The sequence below is a fragment of the Enhydra lutris genome, unplaced genomic scaffold (assembly GCF_002288905.1).
Source record: "Enhydra lutris kenyoni isolate GAN:26980312 unplaced genomic scaffold, ASM228890v2 scaffoldscaffold7, whole genome shotgun sequence".
NCBI lineage: Eukaryota > Metazoa > Chordata > Mammalia > Carnivora > Mustelidae > Enhydra > Enhydra lutris.
The window spans coordinates 770,039-790,696 of NW_019154091.1; the positions used below are offsets into that span (position 1 = coordinate 770,039).

At 40.3% G+C, this 20,658-nt stretch overlaps 1 protein-coding gene across 3 annotated transcripts in view; it reads right to left on the reverse strand.

Annotated features, from left to right (window-relative positions):
- Positions 1-20,658, reverse strand: part of LOC111142082 (thioredoxin reductase 1) — a 66,949-nt gene that overhangs the window by 25,748 nt on the left and 20,543 nt on the right. For all 3 annotated transcript variants that reach the window (XM_022495033.1, XM_022495031.1, XM_022495032.1), the window contains exons 4-11: positions 19,679-19,751; positions 17,566-17,685; positions 10,257-10,399; positions 9,765-9,880; positions 7,599-7,824; positions 2,921-3,013; positions 2,283-2,359; positions 175-331 (exon numbers count right to left, since the gene is read on the reverse strand). In XM_022495033.1, coding sequence (XP_022350741.1) covers positions 175-331; positions 2,283-2,359; positions 2,921-3,013; positions 7,599-7,824; positions 9,765-9,880; positions 10,257-10,399; positions 17,566-17,685; positions 19,679-19,751 — 1,005 coding nt within the window. The remainder of the gene's footprint in view (positions 1-174; positions 332-2,282; positions 2,360-2,920; positions 3,014-7,598; positions 7,825-9,764; positions 9,881-10,256; positions 10,400-17,565; positions 17,686-19,678; positions 19,752-20,658) is intronic.

Genomic DNA, 20,658 nt, shown 5'->3' on the forward strand with positions numbered 1-20,658 from the left:
CAAGCTCAATACAGAGTCCGCTTGAGATTCTCCCCCGCCCTCTGCCCCTTTCCCACTCACACAGGTTGCGCACACTCGCTCTCTCTCTCTCTCAAATAAATAAATAAATATTTTTAAAAAACAAACAAAACAAAACAAAAAAACACCATCAATAGGTGTCAGCCACAAACTCACCTTCACATTGGAGCCAGCATAAAGCCTCTGAGCCAGCAATCTTCCTGCCTGGATTGCTACTGGCGTGAGCTCCAGCTTCCCCTCCAGTATATCCCCAATGGCATAGATGTAAGGCACATTGGTCTGCTCTTCATCTGTGACAGGTATTTTTCCAGTCCTGAAAATTCATTGTTAAAATCAATTACCACTATTACGTAGAATAAAATCTCTTTTCTCCCAAAGCAGCTCAAAACCGTGATCCTAGCTAAGGGCAACATTCAAATTCATTAAACTTAAAAATACATTCATACAGGGTGCGTGGGTGGCTTAGTCCGTTAAGCATCTGACTCTTGATTTCGACTAGGTCATGATCTCAGGGTCATGAGGTCAAGCCCTGCAACAGGCTCCATGCTCAGCGCGGGGCCTGCTTAAGATCCTATCTTCCTCTGCCTCTCCCCACCACACCACTCCTCCCCAATGTGCGCACTCTCCCTCTCTAAAAAAAATAAATACATACACAAAATAAAATAAAATTTTAAAAAAATACATAAAAAGCTTAGAGACAATTCTGGAATAAGAAAACTGTACGGAACTCTGGAGGAAAACTACAACAGTGGTTAAGAATATGCAGATTCTACAGGTGACAGGCTGGCTGGGTAGAGGAACATGCAACTCTTGATCTTGGGGTTGGCTGTGTGACCCCCATGTTGGGGTCAGAGATTACTTAAATAAATATTTTTTTAAAAAAAAAGAAAAAAGAGGGCACCTGGGGGGCTCAGTTTGTTAAGCAACAGCCTTCAGATCAGGTCATGGTCCCAGTGTCCCAGGATCAAGTTCCGCATCGGGTTCTTGTGCTCCCATTTTGTGTCTCTCAAATAAATAAATAAAATCTTAAAAAAAAAAAAAAAAAGTGTGGCTCCTAAATTGTAATAACCAGGTCTGTTGCTTATCACCTCTATGATGTTGGGAGGGCTATTTAATATCTCTCAGCTTCATTTTCCCACCTATAAATGGGAGCCACAGTAATGGAAAAACTACCAAGAAGAAAAAGGATATCATCATCTACCTTAAGGGGCTGTGAGGATTGAATGAAAATGTGTACAAAATATTTAGCACAAAGTCCATGGCTCACAGTAAGTGCAGAGTAAGTGTTAGCTGTTAACATCACACAAAATCTAAGCTTTGGACCCACTGGAAAAGGGCTAGCAGGTTTATTAAGTTAACGTAACATCTGGTCTGCTAAATCTTATTGGTGACCTCCTCAACATCTCTGCTCTTCATCTTAGTAAAAAAAGGAGTAAAACAAAAATCCTCACAATCAGATTAGGAAGTCTCTTCTCCAAAATACAGGATATTCCTGAAAGAGGAGAAGCAACCTGTATTTTTCCTTTCCCAGACATACAGCACTTGATTTACTGGGCTGTAAGGAAGGAGATGTTGGGAAACAGCCCCAGGCAGCAGATAAGCAGCCCCCCCTCCATCTCAGTTATCTCCTGCGGTGCTACAGTCCAGAGGATTTTCACGCTTAACTCTGAAAACAGAAGTTTTTAATACTTGCAGCTATCGCTAGAAATACAGTGACCATCATCCTAAACCTTGGTAGCTCTAAACATAGTTCAGATCTACATATTTAATGAAGCTCAAAGCACACACCTGCAATTAACTGTGGGGTTAGATTCCTTTTCTGGATACTATACGTTAAAGAAACAAAATACAAGCTCCTCTATCTTCCATTTAGATTTGCAAAGGGAAAAAAAATAAAACAGGAAATACTAATGTGAGTGGCACTGAGTTTTCTCCAGCTGTAATAAAAACTAAAGCTAAAAATCTAAAACTCCAGGACACCTGGGTGGCTCAGTGGGTTAAGCCTCTGCCTTCGGCTCAGGTCATGATCTCAGGGTCCTGGGATCGAGCCCAACATCAGGCTCTCTGCTCAGCAGGGAGCCGGCTTCTCCCTCTCCCTATGCCTGTCACACTACCTTCTTGTGCTCTTGCTCTCTCTCTGTCAAATAAATAAATAAGTAAATAAATAAAATCTTTAAAGAAAAATCTAAAACTCCACTACTGATCAGTATTACAAATAAATGAAATAGTATTCAATAAGACATTAATAAAATTTTTTCTCTTACTTTTCATTTATCTTTACCCCCACGGTTTCTAAGCCAATTTTTCTTGTGCAAGCATCTCTTCCTATCGCCAGCAATACCTGAAAAATTATTATTTTTTAATCAGTGACTGTTATCAAAAAGGCTGCACATAAGTTACTTATCATTAAGCCAATCTGATTTCATTTTTGAGACCTGGAAAGAAGTATTTCATTAAGAAAGTAATGGAAGAGTTTAAACAAATTAAAGTATTTTTAAAATATATCCACTGAATAGGATATAGCAGAAATCCTTGTCTATTTATTAAGAAAAAGAAAGTTAACAATCCCTTTAATAAATCTAGCCAAGCTTAAGGACAAAGACAGCATAGCCTATGACTGAATTTTTTTTTAAGTAGTGAGCTAGAGAGATTAAAATTTTTAAGGACAGAGAAGTTCTAGCTCATTTAAAAAGTTGGATGCCTATTTTAGGTATTTGACAAATGATGTTTTTAAGTTACACATAAAACAAATTATAGTATCACAAGCAATAAAGATGTCTTAAAATGGGAATATCATCAAGGGTTTTAGAAACAGCAAACAGCCATTATATGTACCCAGCAAATATCCAATAAGCATATTAACTGCTTTCTAATGAAGTAATGATCTGGGTCCACTCCTTACCGTATTATACTCTCCTTCAATTGTTTCATCACTACTGGTGGACTTAGCTATCACCCTGAGTCGGCCTGGTGTCCCTGCTTCAATCTGTTCAACCTATAAAAGTAATAAAATTTTACTCCACAATAAGGACAGGTCCAACCCTCTTCTATCAGGTTAACCCAAAGTTAAACACAAAATGTGGCTGGAAAGGTCTTTCATGTCCCATCTCCCTCACCTTAACATTATTAGGACAATAAGAGGTTTTTGCCTTTTATCGCCTTCTTTCTTATTGCTTCGTGTTTGCTACAGGGACTTTCTTTCAAAGAGTTCCCAAACAGAATAAAATTCAAAGAGAAAGGTGGGAGAGGACTACAATTCCTAAAATCCAACTAAAGACTTGCTGTTCTTCCCAGGCTCCTATGTTGCAACTCACCTAGAACCATTAATCCCCTGGAGAGCCACTACTGCTCAAATTCAGAGATTCTCTTCCAACTACAGATATGCGGCTTTGTCAACAAAGAACAGATAATGGAGTAAATCAAACATGATATAGGTAACAGCTAGAAAGCCCTAAATAGTATAGTGAGCCAGGAGGTAGGTGTGTCCTAAGTAGGGGTGGTCTTCGGGTCAAGGATGTAAGGAGGAAGGAGCAAACTCTGGAGTCTGTGCTGTGCCCAATGGGATCAAACACACTAGCCCATTACTACAAGATGCCAACCATGACCTTCAGACTAGATAGCGACAGACGAAAAACCTTGTCAGCTGGAGGCTTCTGCCAGTCTATAGTTCACCTTTGTCTCTGACTGACAGCAAATCATGGATTTCTACAAAATATTTATTCAAAGACACTCATAAAATCACCTGCAATTTCTACTCTACCTTGTAGGTACAACCATTCTTTATGAAAAAACTGCCAAGTTAGGCTTTTCCTGTATCTAAAACAATTTCTGCATTTAGAACAATTTTATTCCCCGCCATCTCTCTGCACATCACACTGTGTTCTCTGTTCCAAACGTGTTCTCTTCTTCCTCCTTGCAGAAGGCTGCTTCTACTAGGTCACTGGCTAACAAAACATCACCGGCTAACAAAACACAGCTTCACCAAGATGCCTGGGGGTCAGAGAGACCCTGCGAACCCAAGTAAAATGTCAGGTGCACAGACATATTTATTTCACTGGGGCATAGTCCAGAAGATTCTCAAAGATGCCCAGAACTCTCCAAATATTAAGACATTATAAAGGAATGGTCAATTAATCTTCAACAAAGGAGGCAAGAATATGCAATGGGAAAAAGACGGTCTCTTCAATAAATGGTGTTGGGAAACTGGACAGCTACATGCAAAAAACTGAAAGTGGCCACTTGCTTACACAATACACAAAAATAAACTTAAAATGGATTAAGGCCTAATGTGAGACCTGAAACCATAAAAATCCTAGGAGAGAACATACGCAGTAATTTCTCTGACGTTGGCCATAAAAACATTTTTTTAGATACATCTACTGAGGCAAGGGGGAAAACAGCAAAAATGAACTATTGAGACTACATCAAAATAAAAAGCTCCGTACAGTGAAGGAAACAATCAACAGAACTAAAAGACAACCTACTGAATGGAAGAAGATATTTGCAAATGACATATCTGATATAAAGTTAGTATCCAATATATGAAGAATTAAAAAAAAAAAAGAGAGATTATACAACTCGACACCAAAAAAACCAAATAATCCAACTAAAAAATGGGCAGAAAGTGAGTCACCTGAATGGCTCAGTTGGTTAGGCATCTTGACTCTTGATCTCAGACCAGGTCTTGATCTCAGAGTCATGAATTCAAGCTCCGAAGAGCCCACTTAAAAAAAGGGGCAGAAGACATGAACAGACATTTCTCTGAAGAAGGCATCCAGATGGCCAACAGGCACATGAAAAGACGATCAATAACACTCATCATCAGGAAATGCTAATCAAAACCACAATGAGAGGGGAACGCCTGGATGGCCTAATGAGTTAAACGTCAGCGTTCAGTTCAGGTCATGATCTCAGGGTGGTGGGATCCAGCCCTGTTATAACGTTCCCTGTTCCACGGGGAGTCTGCTTTTCCTTCCCCCTCCATCCCCCACCCCCTGCTCTTGCTCTCTCTCAAATAAATAAATAAACAAAAATGTAAAAAAAAAAAAAAAAACCCACAATGAGATATTACTTTACACCTGTCAGAATAGCTAAAATCAAAAAATACAAGAAACAAGTGTTGGCGAGGATGTGGAGAAATAGGAACCCTTGTGCACTGCTAGTGGGAATGCAAACTAGTGCAGCCACTGCGGAACACAATAAGGAGCTCCCTTATAAAATTAAAAATAGGGGCGCCTGGTGGCTCAGTGGGTTAAAGCCTCTGCCTTCGGCTCGGGTCATGATCCCAGGGTCCTGGGATCGTCCCGCACCAGGCTCTCTGCTCAGTGGGGAGCCTGCTTCCCCCACCCCTTCTCTCTGCCTGCCTCTCTGCCTACTTGATCTATGTCTGCCAAATAAATAAATAAAATCTTTAAAAAAAAATTAAAAATAGAGGGGCACCTAGATGACTCAGACAGTCCACCTCTTGGCTTTGGCTCAAGTCATGATCTCAGGGTCCCGGGACAGAGCCCCTCGACAGGCTCTGCATTCTGCTTATTCCTCTCCCTCCCTCTCTGCCCCCTTCTCCCATCCCCACTCGTGTGTACACACGCTCTCTAGAATAAATAAAATCCTTTTAAAAAATGTTAAAACTAGAACTACCCTATGATCCAGTAATTGCACTACCAGGTATTTACCCAAAGAACATGAAAACATTAAATCAAAAGGAAATGGGTACCTCTATGTTTATCGCAGCATTGTCTACAATAGCCAACTTATGGAAGCACCCCAAGTATCCATTAGCAAATGAATAAAGATGTAGTTTACACAAACAATGGAATACCACTCAGCCATAAAAAAAGAATGAAATCTTGTCATTTGCAACAACATGGATGGAGCTAGAGAGTATAATGCCAAGCAAAATAAGTCAGTCAGAGAAAGACAAATACTGTATCATTTCACTCATATGTGGAATTTAAGAAACAAGACAAACACATGAAAGAAAAAAGAGACACAAACCAAAAAAACAGACTCTTAACTACACAGAACAAAGGGATGGTTCCCAGAGGGCAGGTGGGTGGGGGGATGGATAAAGTAGGTGATGGGGATTAAGGAGGGCACTTATGATGAGCGCTGATTAATATATAGAATTGCTGAATGCACTATATTGCACACCTGAAACTAATATAACAAGGCATGCTAACTACACTGGAATTTTATTTTACTTTTTTTTTTTAAATTTTATTTATTTTTTTGACAGACAGAGATCACAAGTAGGCAGAGAGGCAGGCAGAGAGAGAGAGAGAGGAGGAAGCAGGCTCCCTGCTGAGCAGAGAGCCCGATGTGGGGCTCAATCCCAGTACCCTGGGATCATGACCCAAGCTGAAGGCAGAAGCTTTAACCCATTGAGCCACCCAGGCACCCCTACACTGGAATTTTAAAAAAGACATTACAGGAAGAGGCTACTCTTCTATCAGAATGTGTATGTCCAGCTGTTGTTTTCTAATCACGGTCCTAGTGCAAACATAGCTTATCTACCTCCACTCCCTAAAAATCAACTCTAGTAATCAAGTACTGATTACTTCCAGGACATCTGCTACTTAATCCTCATTATAATATTGGAAGATAAGTTCATTTTAGATTTACTGTGCCAGGTTCTGTTCTAATTACTTTCTAAGAGTCAACTAATGCAATCTTCACTGGAATTCTGAGATGGGTGTTCTTACCATCCTGATTTTACAGAAGAAACTGAAGCTCAGAGAGGTTAAGGAATTTCCCCAAAGTCATCTGGTAAGAAAATGGCAGAATAGTACTGAAAGCAGGTCGTGCTCATCCCAATGCTCAAACTCTACCCATCAACATTAAGAGATCCTTAAAACGGTCCTACAAAGCATCTAGGTTAAGCCCCTGAACAAACAACAGCTAAAGTTCCTTACCTTGTGTCAACACAAATGTCTCATCTTTACCTGCCCTAAAAGAAACTTATCTATCAGTCTGAGATACAAGAAGTGACTAATTCTGTCACTTCTACATATCAAAATAGCTGTGGTCATGGTAACAACTCCCAGTGTTAACTTGGCATATTTTTCAATCTTTTCGAAAGAAGATTAAATGAGCAAAAAAGCCCAGCCCATAAAACGAAATTAGATAATCATGCTCAGAGAAGCCAGAATAATACAGCGTGCATCTGTAGACTACACAGCAAACCAAGGGCGAATGTCTTATGTAAAAAATTTAAAAATCAGTCCAGTCTTGAACTCTTATTTAAATCACTGGTGTGTATGGAGAAACAAAGGATAACAGACCAAAAACTATTAACATAAAGGGATGCCTGAAGGCAAGCAGTAAACAAAAGAGAACCAAAGGTAAGAAAGCTGAGAAGACAATAGACATTATTAACTTGCAGCTAAGAACAAAACTGTTTAGGCAGCAGCAGGTCCAAGTTCATATACCAATACCACAGGCGAGGCACTGCAGCATTCCCAACAAACCGTTGCTGAACAATGCTGAAAGAAAAGCTCCCATCACCAACCCCAACACTCTCTATCCTGCCTTTTAAACATAACTATAAAACCAACAAACCTACCAGCAACTCCACTTACTTTTATTGGTACAAATTGTTTGATAAACTTGACACCATGTTCTTCCATATGTTCGCCAATTTTGTTGGCCATGTCCTGGTCAAATCCTCTAAGAAGAATGGATCGGACCATAACAGTAACATCTAAGCCAATGCCAGCAAGAAATCCAGCGCATTCGAGGGCAACATAGGATGCTCCAACCACCAGCGTCTTACCCGGGCAATAAGGTAAGGAGAAAAGATCATCACTGAAATGAAATTTAAAAAAAAAAAGAAAGAAATTGAAAATGTTCATATGTGAGTAATGACTAAATCAAAGTAAAATTTTTGGTTTCTTAAGAACAATACACTTTTAAGATTAAAAACATTCAATCAGCTACATATATAATATATGAAAAGTGTTTACAAGGCCTTAGACACTGTCCCTCTCTTGCTACTCAGCTGCTTTGGTAGTAGCTGAAGTGCCCATAGCCAAACACAGCAAACTGTATAACTCATAGTCAAACAAAATAATTTTGAACTTGTTTAGAGTAATTCTCCACTAACGTGTTTTAATACGTATATTTGCAAACCCAAACCCCCCATCCCTCATCTCAGCACCACAAAGCTCTCTCCGATGCGGCAAATCTGTGATATTTCTTTTTATCTGGAACACCAATTATCAAGAATAGAGAGAAGAGTAGAAGAAAACTTCCAACATAAATGTTTTGTAAAATAAAAACCAACTATAAAAAGTAAAACCTAGGGGCACCTGGGTGGCTCAGCTGGTTAAGCTTCTGCTTTCGGCTAGGGTCGTAATCTCAGGGTCCTGGGATCGAGCCCCGCGATGGGCTCTCTGCTCAACAGGGAGCCTACTTCTCCCTCTCTCTCTGCCTGCCTCTCTGCCTACCTGTGATCTCTCTCTGTCAAATAAATAAATAATCTTATTAAAAAAAAATTACAACCTGACAAAATCTTTTAGTCAAGTGAAGAATATACAAGACACGAGAGATCAGAAAGGCATTGTTAGGAAATGAGTTTGTTTTTTTTTAAATATGAGAAAGGAAGCTATCTAAGACAACAAAGAGAACTGTTGCCATTGGAGCTGCCCCTACATGAAGCACAAAGGAAAAAAATTGTATCTACAGGAAGGACAAAGGAAAAAAATTGCACCCCAAAAAAGGGCCCAAAAAGAGTAATTTATAACACAATCAGGAACTCCTGGGCATAAAGCACCCAAGAGGACATATTTATCAACAACCTGTCTTAATGTTGTTGTAATGTGAAATTCCTTATTGAATTCCTAATGTGAACTGTTAGGTCACCATATGATCACCCGGTGAGCAAAATAAATCACACAGTCAAATCTTGCTTGATTCACTTATTTCAGAAGGCCAACTGCACTGACATTGTGCCCACGTGGAACAGCAAGGAGGAGGGACTAGGGTTCTACATGGTCTGCCATCCATCACTATTTTAGCGTCCACATGAATATCCATCTAGTTTTGTTTTTTTTTTTTTTTTTTAAAGATTTTATTTATTTATTTATTTGACAGAGAGAGAGAGAGAGAGATCACAGGTAGGCAGAGAGGCAGGCAGAGAGAGAGGGGGAAGCAGGCTTCCCGCCGAGCAGAGAGCCCGACGCGGGGCTCGATCCCAGGACTCCGGGATCACGACTTGAGCTGAAGGCAGAGGCCTCAACCCACTGAGCCACCCAGGCGCCCTAGTTTTAAATGTTAGACATTTCTGGGCGCCTGGGTGGCTCAGTGGGTTAAAGCCTCTGCCTTCCGCTCAGGTCATGATCTCAGGGTCCTGAGGTTGAGCCCTGCATCGGGCTCTCTGCTCAGCAGGGAGCCTGCCCCCTAGCCCCCACCTGCCTCTCTGCCTACTTGTTATCGCTGTCTAATAAATAAATAAAATCTTTTAAAAAAAATGTTAGACATGTCTAATATACACTCACACATGTGTACATTCCAACATAAATCTGTATGTCAGCAGTGATGTTAACTGAGTGGTAAGAAGACCAATGTTTACAGTCCTGAATTCTTAAATGTTCTCTCGCATAAAATAATTTTTCCCTTCTCTTTTTCCCAATTCCCTATCCCTTTGGGCAAAAATGTGGCAAAACACTCTGAAGTTCTAGCAATGGACTGAATGGGTTTGAAGAAAAAAACCTGAAAAGCATAGATCTGCAATGGGCTTCTCTTACCTGCTGATGCAGTACTCTCTGTCACCAGGGATGCCCAAGTAACGTGGCCTCTCGCCGGTAGCAATGAGAAATCGCTCTGCTGAATAAATTTTTTCTTTGCCTTTGTTATTTGTTGCCTACAAAGAAACCAATGTCAACTTTTAGTAAGTTATTACTCATCAGAACTGTAGACTTGATAGTTAACAAAGGCCATTCACATTATCCAATTTGATCTTCATAAAAATTTGGTAGTATGTTAAGATGCTGAGGGTCTGAGTAGTTAACAGACTAGTTCAAAATCATAAATCTATTAAATGGCAGAGCGAAGACTCAAATCCAGGTAATCTGGCCCCAAATCCAGTACGGTCACACTACCACCCCACAAGGGAAAGGCCTGTAAGATGGGACTGCAACATCGCCAAACTGGACAGTTTGGGTCACGATGGCTTTTCCTTCTATTAAGAGAATCACCTTTTCTTTTCCTCCCCTACCCCCAACCTATCACACAATTACCTTAATCCTGTGAGGACCCACAAACTGCCCATAGGCATTCTCATAGGTGACTTTCTTCTCCCTCAGAGCTACCCGGTAGCCCCAGTTCAGAGAGCCAATGTGGTTCTGTACGGCTTCTGTCATTTTATTCCAGTCATGTTTAACTGCACAAGAAGAGAAGAAGAAATGTTTTTAGCTTTTCAACTGCTAGGCAAAGATCATTATTCAGTAACTATTCACATGGAATACAAAGAGCAGAGCTTTTAGTCTAAAAGAGCAGGGTCCTTCATTCCAAGCATATAAACAACTTTTTCATGCTCAATTATTCTTTCCTTTTTAGAACACTACCATACAATTCATCATGCAAGGCTTCCTGACAATTCTTGAAACTAAAATAACTAGGCATAAACTTTTTTTCTTTTTAAAAAATGAACAGGAATTTTACTTTGTTAAATACTGATTGCTGGGGTAATGAGGTGTGGTAAAGCCTGGGATTCTGTATTTGTAACAATCCCCAAGGGATCCTGATGTAGCCAGGTTTGGAGTTAGTAAGCTGGTAACAGTCTAGACCGGAGGCCAGCAAACCAAGGCCAACTAAAGGGACGCCTGGGTGGCTCAGTCGGTTGGGTATCTGTCTTTGGCTCAGGTCATGACCCCAAGGTTCTAATTTATTAAAAATATTTATAAAAATATATTAATAAAAATATTTTTTAAAAACCCAAAGGCCAACTAAGGCCCCACTGCCAAATGTAGCCCATCACCTTTTTAATAAAATTTATACACTCATGATCACTTATTTACATACATCATCTAGGGCTTCTTTTGTGCCACAATAGCAGAGCTGAGTAGTTGTGACAGTGATCATTGGGCCTGTGAAACCTGACAGATTTACTATCTGGCCCTTTACCTAAAAAGTTTGCTGACCCTTGATCTAGACAGAGTATTAAGACTGCCTCACTGTCCCCCAAGTCCTCCTTTCACCAGAGAGAGGAAGATTTTTTAATTCTATCATAAAATGAATCCTTTGAGGGGCGCCTGGGTGACTCAATCAGTTGGACATCCGACTCATGATTTGGGCTCAGGTCATGGTCTGACCATGAGATCAAGCCCTGGGTCGGGCTCCACACTCAGTGGCGAGTCTGCTCCAGATTCTCTCTCTCCCTTTGCCCCTCCTTGTGCATACACGCTTTCTCTCTCTCTCTATGAAATAAATCTTTTTAAAAAAATGAATCCTTTGAGTCAGACACTAATATATTAAATTTCAATGGATAAAAATCAATCAATCACTCATTAGTAACTTATCAATGACTATAAAAAAATAGGGTGCAGATAAAATATACTCGGTGATAGGACAAAGCCAGGTCCTAGGAAAGCTGTGGTCTGCAAGGAAGGAAAAGAGAATCAACATATACTGAAAGATCTGCCATGGAAATGAGAAGTCTGACTCAAGACTCAGGGTTAGTAAGTAGCTTGGCCACAGAGGAAGCTGTGAACCAAGTCTATGCCACCTGACGGCCAGCCTCTAGATCTGGGAATGACAACACCAAAACTGGTCTGTGGCCTCCCAGAGAATAGATCGTTGACATTCAATTCACAGAATCAAAATGTTAAACTTTGAGACATCAATGAAAACAGACTACAGTGACTACAGAACCCACTGTGGTTGCAATGCTGAGAGGATGGTGTGCTGGGAGGCGGGGCTGGGGAGTGCTGAAGGAGCCCTGCCAACCCACCCATCTGGCCTCCGTCTAGCAACACTAAAAGAGAAAAGAAAGATTCACTTTTGCTCCTTTCCCCGGGAATGGAATAGAATAGTGTAACTCACTAGGCCAACCATTTAGCTGAAACAATTACCAACATTTTGCCAATTTCATTTCATATACCCCTTCTTTTCACTAGAATATTAAAGATTTTACTTGAGTGTGTGCACGTGTGTGCATGAGCAAGGGGAGGGGGAGAAAAAGAGGAAGAGGGAGAAAGAGACTCCCAGCTGAGCACAGAGGCTGACATGGAGCTGAATCCCAGGACCCTGAGATCATGATCTGAGCCAAAATCAGACTGACTGAGCCACCCACGTGCCCCTTTCCTAGAATATTTTAAGCAAAGCCCAAACACTTTATGGGTGATGTGTTTGGCTGTTATAGTGATTTAGGAATGACCAAAGGACACTAATGCTAAATATCCTTCACTATAGTTTCTTACAATCAGGAGGGTCCAGCCCAACATGCCAATAATGCCCCCATGGAGAAAACCAGACCACAGGTAAGATTGATTCACTTCTGAAATTTCACAATCATAGAACTATTAAATGGACTATACTCTGCTAATCCATCAGTAGATACTATATTCTAAGTTTAAGACATAGCTGAGATTAAATAATAGCACCAAAAAATTCAATTATTTCAAAATTCAAGTTTGACAATTAGACCTATCCCACCCTTAATTCTGTTAAAGCTTTCCTTTGTGGTTATCAGGCCCCACCTAATTTTCATATTCCTCAAACCCTCTTTCCTACCGAAGTTCTTTCTTTATCCTTTGGTATAGTAGGCAGTTACCCTCACCCCCAGTCGCTAGTGTGATTATGCTCAGGCAGAAGGAACTCAAAACTTCCAGCCACCCAGTTTGGGATTCAGCATCAGGAAACTCTAGCTGCTCCTATGGTCCTGATCTTGCATTTCATTCTGAGAATTAAGTTTCTGTCCTGTAAAATGCAAATTCTTACTTTATAAAACTACTGGTGGTAAATGGATCCTTGCTGGACTATGGATGGTAACATACCTGGAACCCTAGTTCTCTAGAGCCACACTGCCTTCTGATAACACCCCAAATCCACCACCTACTTGAATTCCCAAACACTCCCTGGATACTCCACAAATCCCCACTCATCCCACCTGCTGGTATAGTCCAGCATTTCTCCTATGTCTCTAGATTCAGCCAGCTTGGTCTATCAGTTATAACCCAATGCTAAGCTTCTGCAATATAGATTCTCGCTGAGTAGGGTAAGGCATGTAATTTACTTGTGTGTGACATTAATGACCACCACAGCAGCTGGATCTTAGAGCCAGCTGTCCGTTGCTTCTGATCTGACCATATCCTACTAAAGAAAGCTGGGCCACACTCTTAACTTCAACAAGAGTAATCAGACTAACCAAACTTGTGGTATCTTTAACATCTTCAGTGTACCTACTTATTTGAACTTCAAAACACCTAAAGAGGTACAGATTACTTCCATGATATACACAGGGAGATCAAGGATGGATGATCTACCAAAGGCCACACACTGATTCAGTGGGAGCCACAGATACACTATATGTGAAACATCAGGTGTGTGTAAGAAGAACTGATCCTGTAACCTCACAATCATCTTGCTTTCTTTGTAATGATAATGGAATCCTAAAACCAAATACTTAATTTTTTAAAGGCATATTTAATTCCTGAACACAGGGGAACTCAAATTAATAAATCTAAAAAATATAAAGCAAACAAATCTTCCAGAAAGGATCAATTCATCCAGTTTACATGACTGAGCTCTAGTAATCTTTTTTTTTAAGGCTTGAGACTTTCTTTGTACAATCTGAGTTTGGAGCTTTAGAAAAAGAGCAGATCACAGCTGAGTCCTACACGTGTCACTCCCCGTCACAGTCAGATTCAGTTCTGCTGCGTGGTCCAGCTCCCTCTTTTCCTTCACCATGCCTAGAGCTATCTACAGTGTCAGAGAACACTTCCCAGAACACTGAAGCACTGTTATTTGGCCAAGGACATAAGATTAGACATGTTTCTATTTAAAAAATGCAAACTAAGGAGTGCCTGGGTGGCTCAGTGGGCTGAGCCTCTGCCTTCGGCTCAGGTCATGATCCCAGGGTCCTGGGATCCAGCCCCGCATTTGGGCTCTCTGCTCAGCAGGGAGCATGCTTCCCCTCCTCTCTCTGCCTGCCTCTCTGCCTACTTGTGATCTCTGTCAAATAAATAAATAAATCTTTTTAAAAAAAAAGCAAACTAAGCCTTCACGCTTCATCTTTGGGAACAGGGATCAGCAGCCTCTAGGAGTTTCTCATTTGAAAAATACACTGCCAAGATTCCTTCTTGCTCTAAGACCTAATGATATAAAGTGACATTTGTCTAAATCCACTGTACTCCTCACTACAACCACTTTAAAAGGAGGGAGGTGGCAGCCGCTCCCTCAGTGGTGGGTCCTGACAGACACGGCAGACCTTTCCCACCAAGCCCAGCCTAGGTCTCTGCTAGGCCACAGCTAGCTTCAGAAGTCTCAAGGCTCAAGAGAAAAATGAAAGATAACACAGTAAACAAACAATGAGGTTTCCATTTAGGAAGACTGAAGGGATTTAAATACAGGGAACAGCTCTCATCAAAACCTTTGGGATTGCTGCTGCCAGCAAATACAAGAGGAGGAAGGTATAAAAAGAGAAAATTATATATTTCTAACACTAAAACCTGGAAAAAGGGAAGACGCACAAGGGTAAAACTGTTAATTTAGTTGAACAAATAATCTCTTTAAAGACAGACTAGGATTTGGTCCAAGTCTTAAAACCCCATTAAAACTCAAGGGGCTTTGCCTGGTCGATGTCTCGACCTGGACTGTGCTAGTAGTAGTGGCTCTTTATTAGCCCAGTGGCTACACATTCATTAGTTGTTTGTTATATAATTTAGAAATAAACTCAACATAAATAAGCATAGCTAGTGTTTATTGTCACCTGACAGCGACAGAAATATTCTTCTGCTGGAAAGAGCGGTCAATTCACCAAATTCTATTTCACCACCCACCTGATTACTGAATTTATTAGAATTATACTTGGTTGGCCCTGTTAATAAAACTTCACATTCAGCAGAGGCCTGTATTTAACTCTTTTTAAGACTCTAAAGACTCACTATATACTTCTACGTTTCTAATTTAAGCAATTCTGTTTCCCTGACTATTTTCCTGAGAATGACTAGCTTAAAACTAACAGCAGTTAGTACAACACACCAAATTTAAGTACTAGATCACTATATAAATGAATAAAAATTGTGTGACTGAGTTACATAGCACTGTTATTTACCTAGATTTAAGAGACAATGGACGCATTCACTACAGATGACAGTATATGGAAATAATAAAACTGCATAAATCAAAATTTGCTTGGAACAACTTTACCTTTTCCAAAAATTCTAGACTTTTCAGATGAATATCCTTGTTACATGTCCTCTTTAAGAGGGAACTAACTTGGTTCAAATATACAACTTCCTATAATGTCTTAAATGTTTTTCTACATCACATTAAACAAAGAACCAAGTGCTTAGCAGAGTCTACTCCAATTTATGGAAACTGAATGGAAGAATTAAAAGCAGCAAGTCCAGAGGAAGGGACAGAAACTGTGTGATGAGTCGCAGCTATCTGAACCACACTGCTGTACTCAATCCTCACGCGGTGAATGGCAAAGTCAGGTTGTGCCCAGGCCTACCTACTACAATAACCTACATTTTAACATACCAGGAGGGCTGGGCGAAGCAAGCTCTTACCCCAAGGGACCCAGAATACTGGCAAAGACTGTGTGTCCCCACTTAACTAACGTCACCAATTCTACCTCTGGGCTTCCAGGGAATGTGGTCTGCCTAATCAATGATATTAGTGCATCAGTGATTAGTGCAATCTGCACACCTATACAATTTGTATTACTCATCTCAGTATTTCCCCAGCACAGACTGCACTGCAAATAGTGGCCGCTCAATAGCAGTATTATGTAACTACACTGGTAGAATTTCTAAAACGTCTATGAAGAAGTCTAATACACTAACTAAAGGGAGACCTCTTGTTAACCAGGTACATTAAAAGTAGGTTTCCAGGAGGGCAGAATGTATGAATGGCAGACTCAGTGGGGAGACATGCAGACACAGGAGTAAATAATAACTTGGGGGGGTGGGAAGAGGTGAGACTAGAGGTGGACTAGATTATGTGTTAAATTCATATTCCGTAGGTCAAAAGTGTCACCTCGACTGCCCTTTTTGTTGGCAAGAGAAAAGGACATGAGGCATGATACCTCAGAAATAAATAATGAAACTCTTAGTACCAGCCTCAGACCCCAAAGGTCATGGACAGAGAATAGCCTTGTAAGGATATGAGGAAAGAGAGATGACCCCAGAATAAGAACACTTTTAAAGTAACTGATTCTCTAAGACTCCAGACTTGGAGAAAAAAGTACTGTTGATTTTGGGGCACCTGGGTGGCTCAGTGGGTTAAAGCCTCTGCCTTCGGCTCAGGTCATGATCCCAGGGTCCTGGGATCGGGCCCCGCAACGGGCTCTCTGCTCAGCAGGGAGCCTGCTTCCTTTCCTTTCTCTCTGCCTGTCTCTCTGCCTACTTGTGATCTGTCAAATAGGTAAAATCTTAAAAAAAAAAAAAAAGTACTGTTGATTTCAAACAGGAAGTAAAGGCATGAAACAGGAAGCAGAACTAATCTGAGTAGGGGCAAAATGTTTCAAAAACATGTATTTATGCCTTATTTTAGTATTTAATAAACTATTAATCAAAACTCAGAAAAGCTACAAAATAAATTTCTCTTCAACTTTCCTAGGGTTGCCAGGATACTCTAGATGCTTTATACAACAAAGACTAACCATCTCTTTCTCTCCAGATAAATGGTCCCCCCCCCACACCCAAAACATCAGCTCATGAACGGATTCCTTTGGAGAGAGAAAAATGAAACTTCAGAGGTAAGCAAATACTTACACTCTTTATGAAACTCTCTATATAAGAATTTTTTTTTTTTTTTTTAAAGATTTTATTTATTTATTTGACAGAGAGAGATCACAAGTAGACAGAGAGGCAGGCAGAGAGAGAGAGGGAAGCAGGCTCCCTGCTGAGCAGAGAGCCCGATGCGGGACTCGATCCCAGGACCCCGAGATCATGACCTGAGCCGAAGGCAGCGGCTTAACCCACTGAGCCACCCAGGCGCCCTCTATATAAGAATTTATTTGAGGGGCACCTGGCTGGCTCAGTCAGCAGAGTGTATGACTCTTGATCTTGGGGTCATGAGTTCAAGCCCTACACTGGGCAAAGAGATTACTTTAAAATAATAATAATAAAAATAAAGAATTTATCTTAAACATTCTGGTTTTCTATTACAGAAAGGCACTCCAAGTACAGTATCTGTTCTTACCACAACCGCTATGCAGCTATCTGACACAGAGTAACTACAGTAATTTTATACATAAAAACCATCAACAATAAAAACTCCGGGTCATTTTCTAGTCCCATAAAGATGGATGGGTGCTTTGCAAAATAACAGCTCAAACCCCTCAAAGCACAGACAGAAGAGCAGCTTCTCCCGCCATACCCGTCTCTTCGGTGTTCCAACCATAATTGCGAGAGTCTTGCAGGGCCTGTCCTAACAAAGCTGCTTGGTGCATCAGTTTTTTAGGTATGCAACCCACATTCACACACGTTCCTCCGAGACCTACAACAACATTGAGAAATCAGTTTACATCGAGCATCACAATCCTTCAAAGAAGAGGTCAGTAATTATTACTATGCTATGAAAGGTCATAATTTATTTGCTTAATGTAGCCAATGCTGTTTTTACAAGTTTATTCCTAAGACTCGTGGCATTTCTAAGCTCAGAGAGCCTTATATATCAAACATAGTAACACATCCTAAAACACAAGAAAAATGAGATTACGACAATTTCCACATATTTCAAAGATTCAGAATTAACTACTAATAAAGATGCCAGAAACTGAAATTTTACTTGGTGCACAATCCTATACTCACTACCACATCTATGAATAGAACTAAATGGTAAAGGGGTTGTTAAGCTGGCCACAGCTGGACTGCAGTGGGTCTAGAACTGCAAGTAAAATCTGGTGTACGCAAGCTTTTTTTTTTTTTTTTAAGAAGGTGGTCAGGACTCCTGGTAGCTCAGTCAGTTAAGCGTCTGCCTTCGGCTCAGGTCATGATCCCAGGGGTCTGAGGATCAAGTCCCCCATCAGGCTCCTTGCTTGGGGGGGGGGGTCTGCTTCTCCCTCTGCTTCTGCACACTCTCTCTCTCTCTTCCTCTCTGACAAATAAATAAATAAATAATCTTAAAAAAAAAAAAAAAAAGGTGGCCTACAGCTTTTGTGCATTCTCACAAAAGGATTCATGACAACCAAAACAAACAAAAAAACAAAAGGTTTAGCATCTCTGAGCTTAAAGAACATGGTGATAGACTGTCTGCATTGAAACAAAATGTAGGCAGAGTGAGAGGAAGAGAAAATGGTAAAGGAGTGCCAGACCAGATGGCAGTGGACTTCACACGAGCCTCTGAAGAGAATGCTTCCCGACTGCGACTAGGGACTGGAAGCTCCGCAGGCGGGAGCAGCTCTACCCAATCCGAGGACAGCGACTGATACCAAACTGACACCTAATAGATATCTGCTGAATGGATCAATTAGAAACTCAGACACTCTCCGATCCAGAGTTCCTGTTTCTTGCTTCTTAAGCTAAGCTGTCTTGGTAAGATTTATGTATCACACCAATCCCCTGCTCAAAGGCTTCCTACTATGCTCTAGTTAGATCCAGATTCCTCATCTTGACCTGCCAGGACCAGTACACCCTGACACCTGCCCTCCTCTCCATTCTTAGTTCCAGCTCATACCACCAGTGCTAAATTCATGAAGGACTCCCAACTGCCTCAGGGCCTTTGTATGTTCTATTCCGTGACAGAAACTGAAAAAAGTCCCTTGAAAGGTTGTTCCTCAGCTCTTGGCATAGTTGGTTCTTTCTTACTCTTTTGGCCTCATCTAAAGGCCACCTCTTCAGAGGCCTTCTCTGATAATTCTCTCAGAGTTAAACTCTTTCCTCTACCCAGTTGCTCTCTTTTCCACCATATAATTTTTTTTAGTACCACTTATTATAATTCATAAAGTTCTTGCTTATCTTTTGTGTCCCCACTAGCATGTAAACTCCACAAGGGCAGGAACTTCATGTCTACCGAGTCCACTGCTATATTCTCCAATGCCCTAGTTCATAATAAGTGTTTAATTAATATCTGTGGAATAAATGAGTAAGGACCATTTAATTCACCAAGACTCAGAAGCAGCATGGGCTATTCATTAAGATATCTAATTCCAGTTCTTGCTGAATGTAGGAACTGGTTTTAGAACAGAAATCCACAGGTAAGTTTTTAAACTTTCAGTTATAAAGCCCCTAATTTTACAAGGTTACTCAAATATTTAGCTTTAAATCATTATAATAGCTGTGGATAAGGTTTTGCATTATCTTGACTCTGCCAAAAAACCCCTAAATTTTCAACATTTAACTGGAGTCCGTTTTAACAGCACAAGTGAGAGAGATGTATATATACATATTTTAATTTTTAAATTTTTAATTGGGTTTTAGGAGCCATTTAAGCCAATACCAGGGAAAACCCTGCTTTTACAAATTCACTTCTAAGATATTTTAAAGCTTACCCCATCTAGTTCCATGAGGGGTTGGAGTGACAAAATCCAGGACCATTACCTTCTTGTCATATTTGGCTGCCTCCTAGAATACAAAAGCATTAAAATCAATTGGAAAGGTGAACATGATAGACTAGAAATGGACTTTTAAAACTCTAAGCTATTCTTACTAAATTATAGTGCCTAAGGCATAACCAGTTATTACTGCCTTGGAATTTCATATACAAGATGATTAGCATGATTCCAAGATAAAAATTAAGCAATATTCAGATAATCCTAAGAGTAGTTTTAAAGAATATGCAGAGTACAGTTATAAAACCGTCAGCTAGAAACACTAGAATCCTCTTATAAAATTCCACTCACACAATAATACATTAGGCAATAATCCAAAAAACCTGTGGTCATTTCTAAGCAAAAATTGAGTATCTAATTAAAAAGATTTATGATAGCCTATATAACTCTTAACTCAATCTGTATCCTGTAAGCATTTTTTAAAGAACTTTTAAGTTTTATCTAATTCAATATCTAGGCAGAATATTGGAAACATTTTTCTTCTAAAATTGTCAGATTTCTTAAAATTTCATGTGAAGAGCCAATGAAAAAGCTGACGATATCTATAAGGTTTCCAAATCAATTTTAGAGAAGTGACGACAACAGTCATAAGTTCATTTTACAGAGTACCCTTTACCCTTCTCAGAAAATAAGCTTTGTGTATTGGCAACGAGACCTCCAGGTTATTTGAAAGGACTTGAGCCTATGAGTCCTTTCAAACCACCAGAACTAGAGTAAAATACAACTGCTATTACTCCTGTATCATTTACAACAGAGTAGTACTTCATGCCGGACGCTGGCCTGCTCTCCTCATTTGGGCTGCTTCGTTTGAAACTACTTTTACTCATCCACAAGCTACACCTCAGGGGAGTATAACCAACTCATCTTTTAAAAGTACCTGTTGGGGAAGGATGACAGGCGCCAGGCCCCTCACACACGGA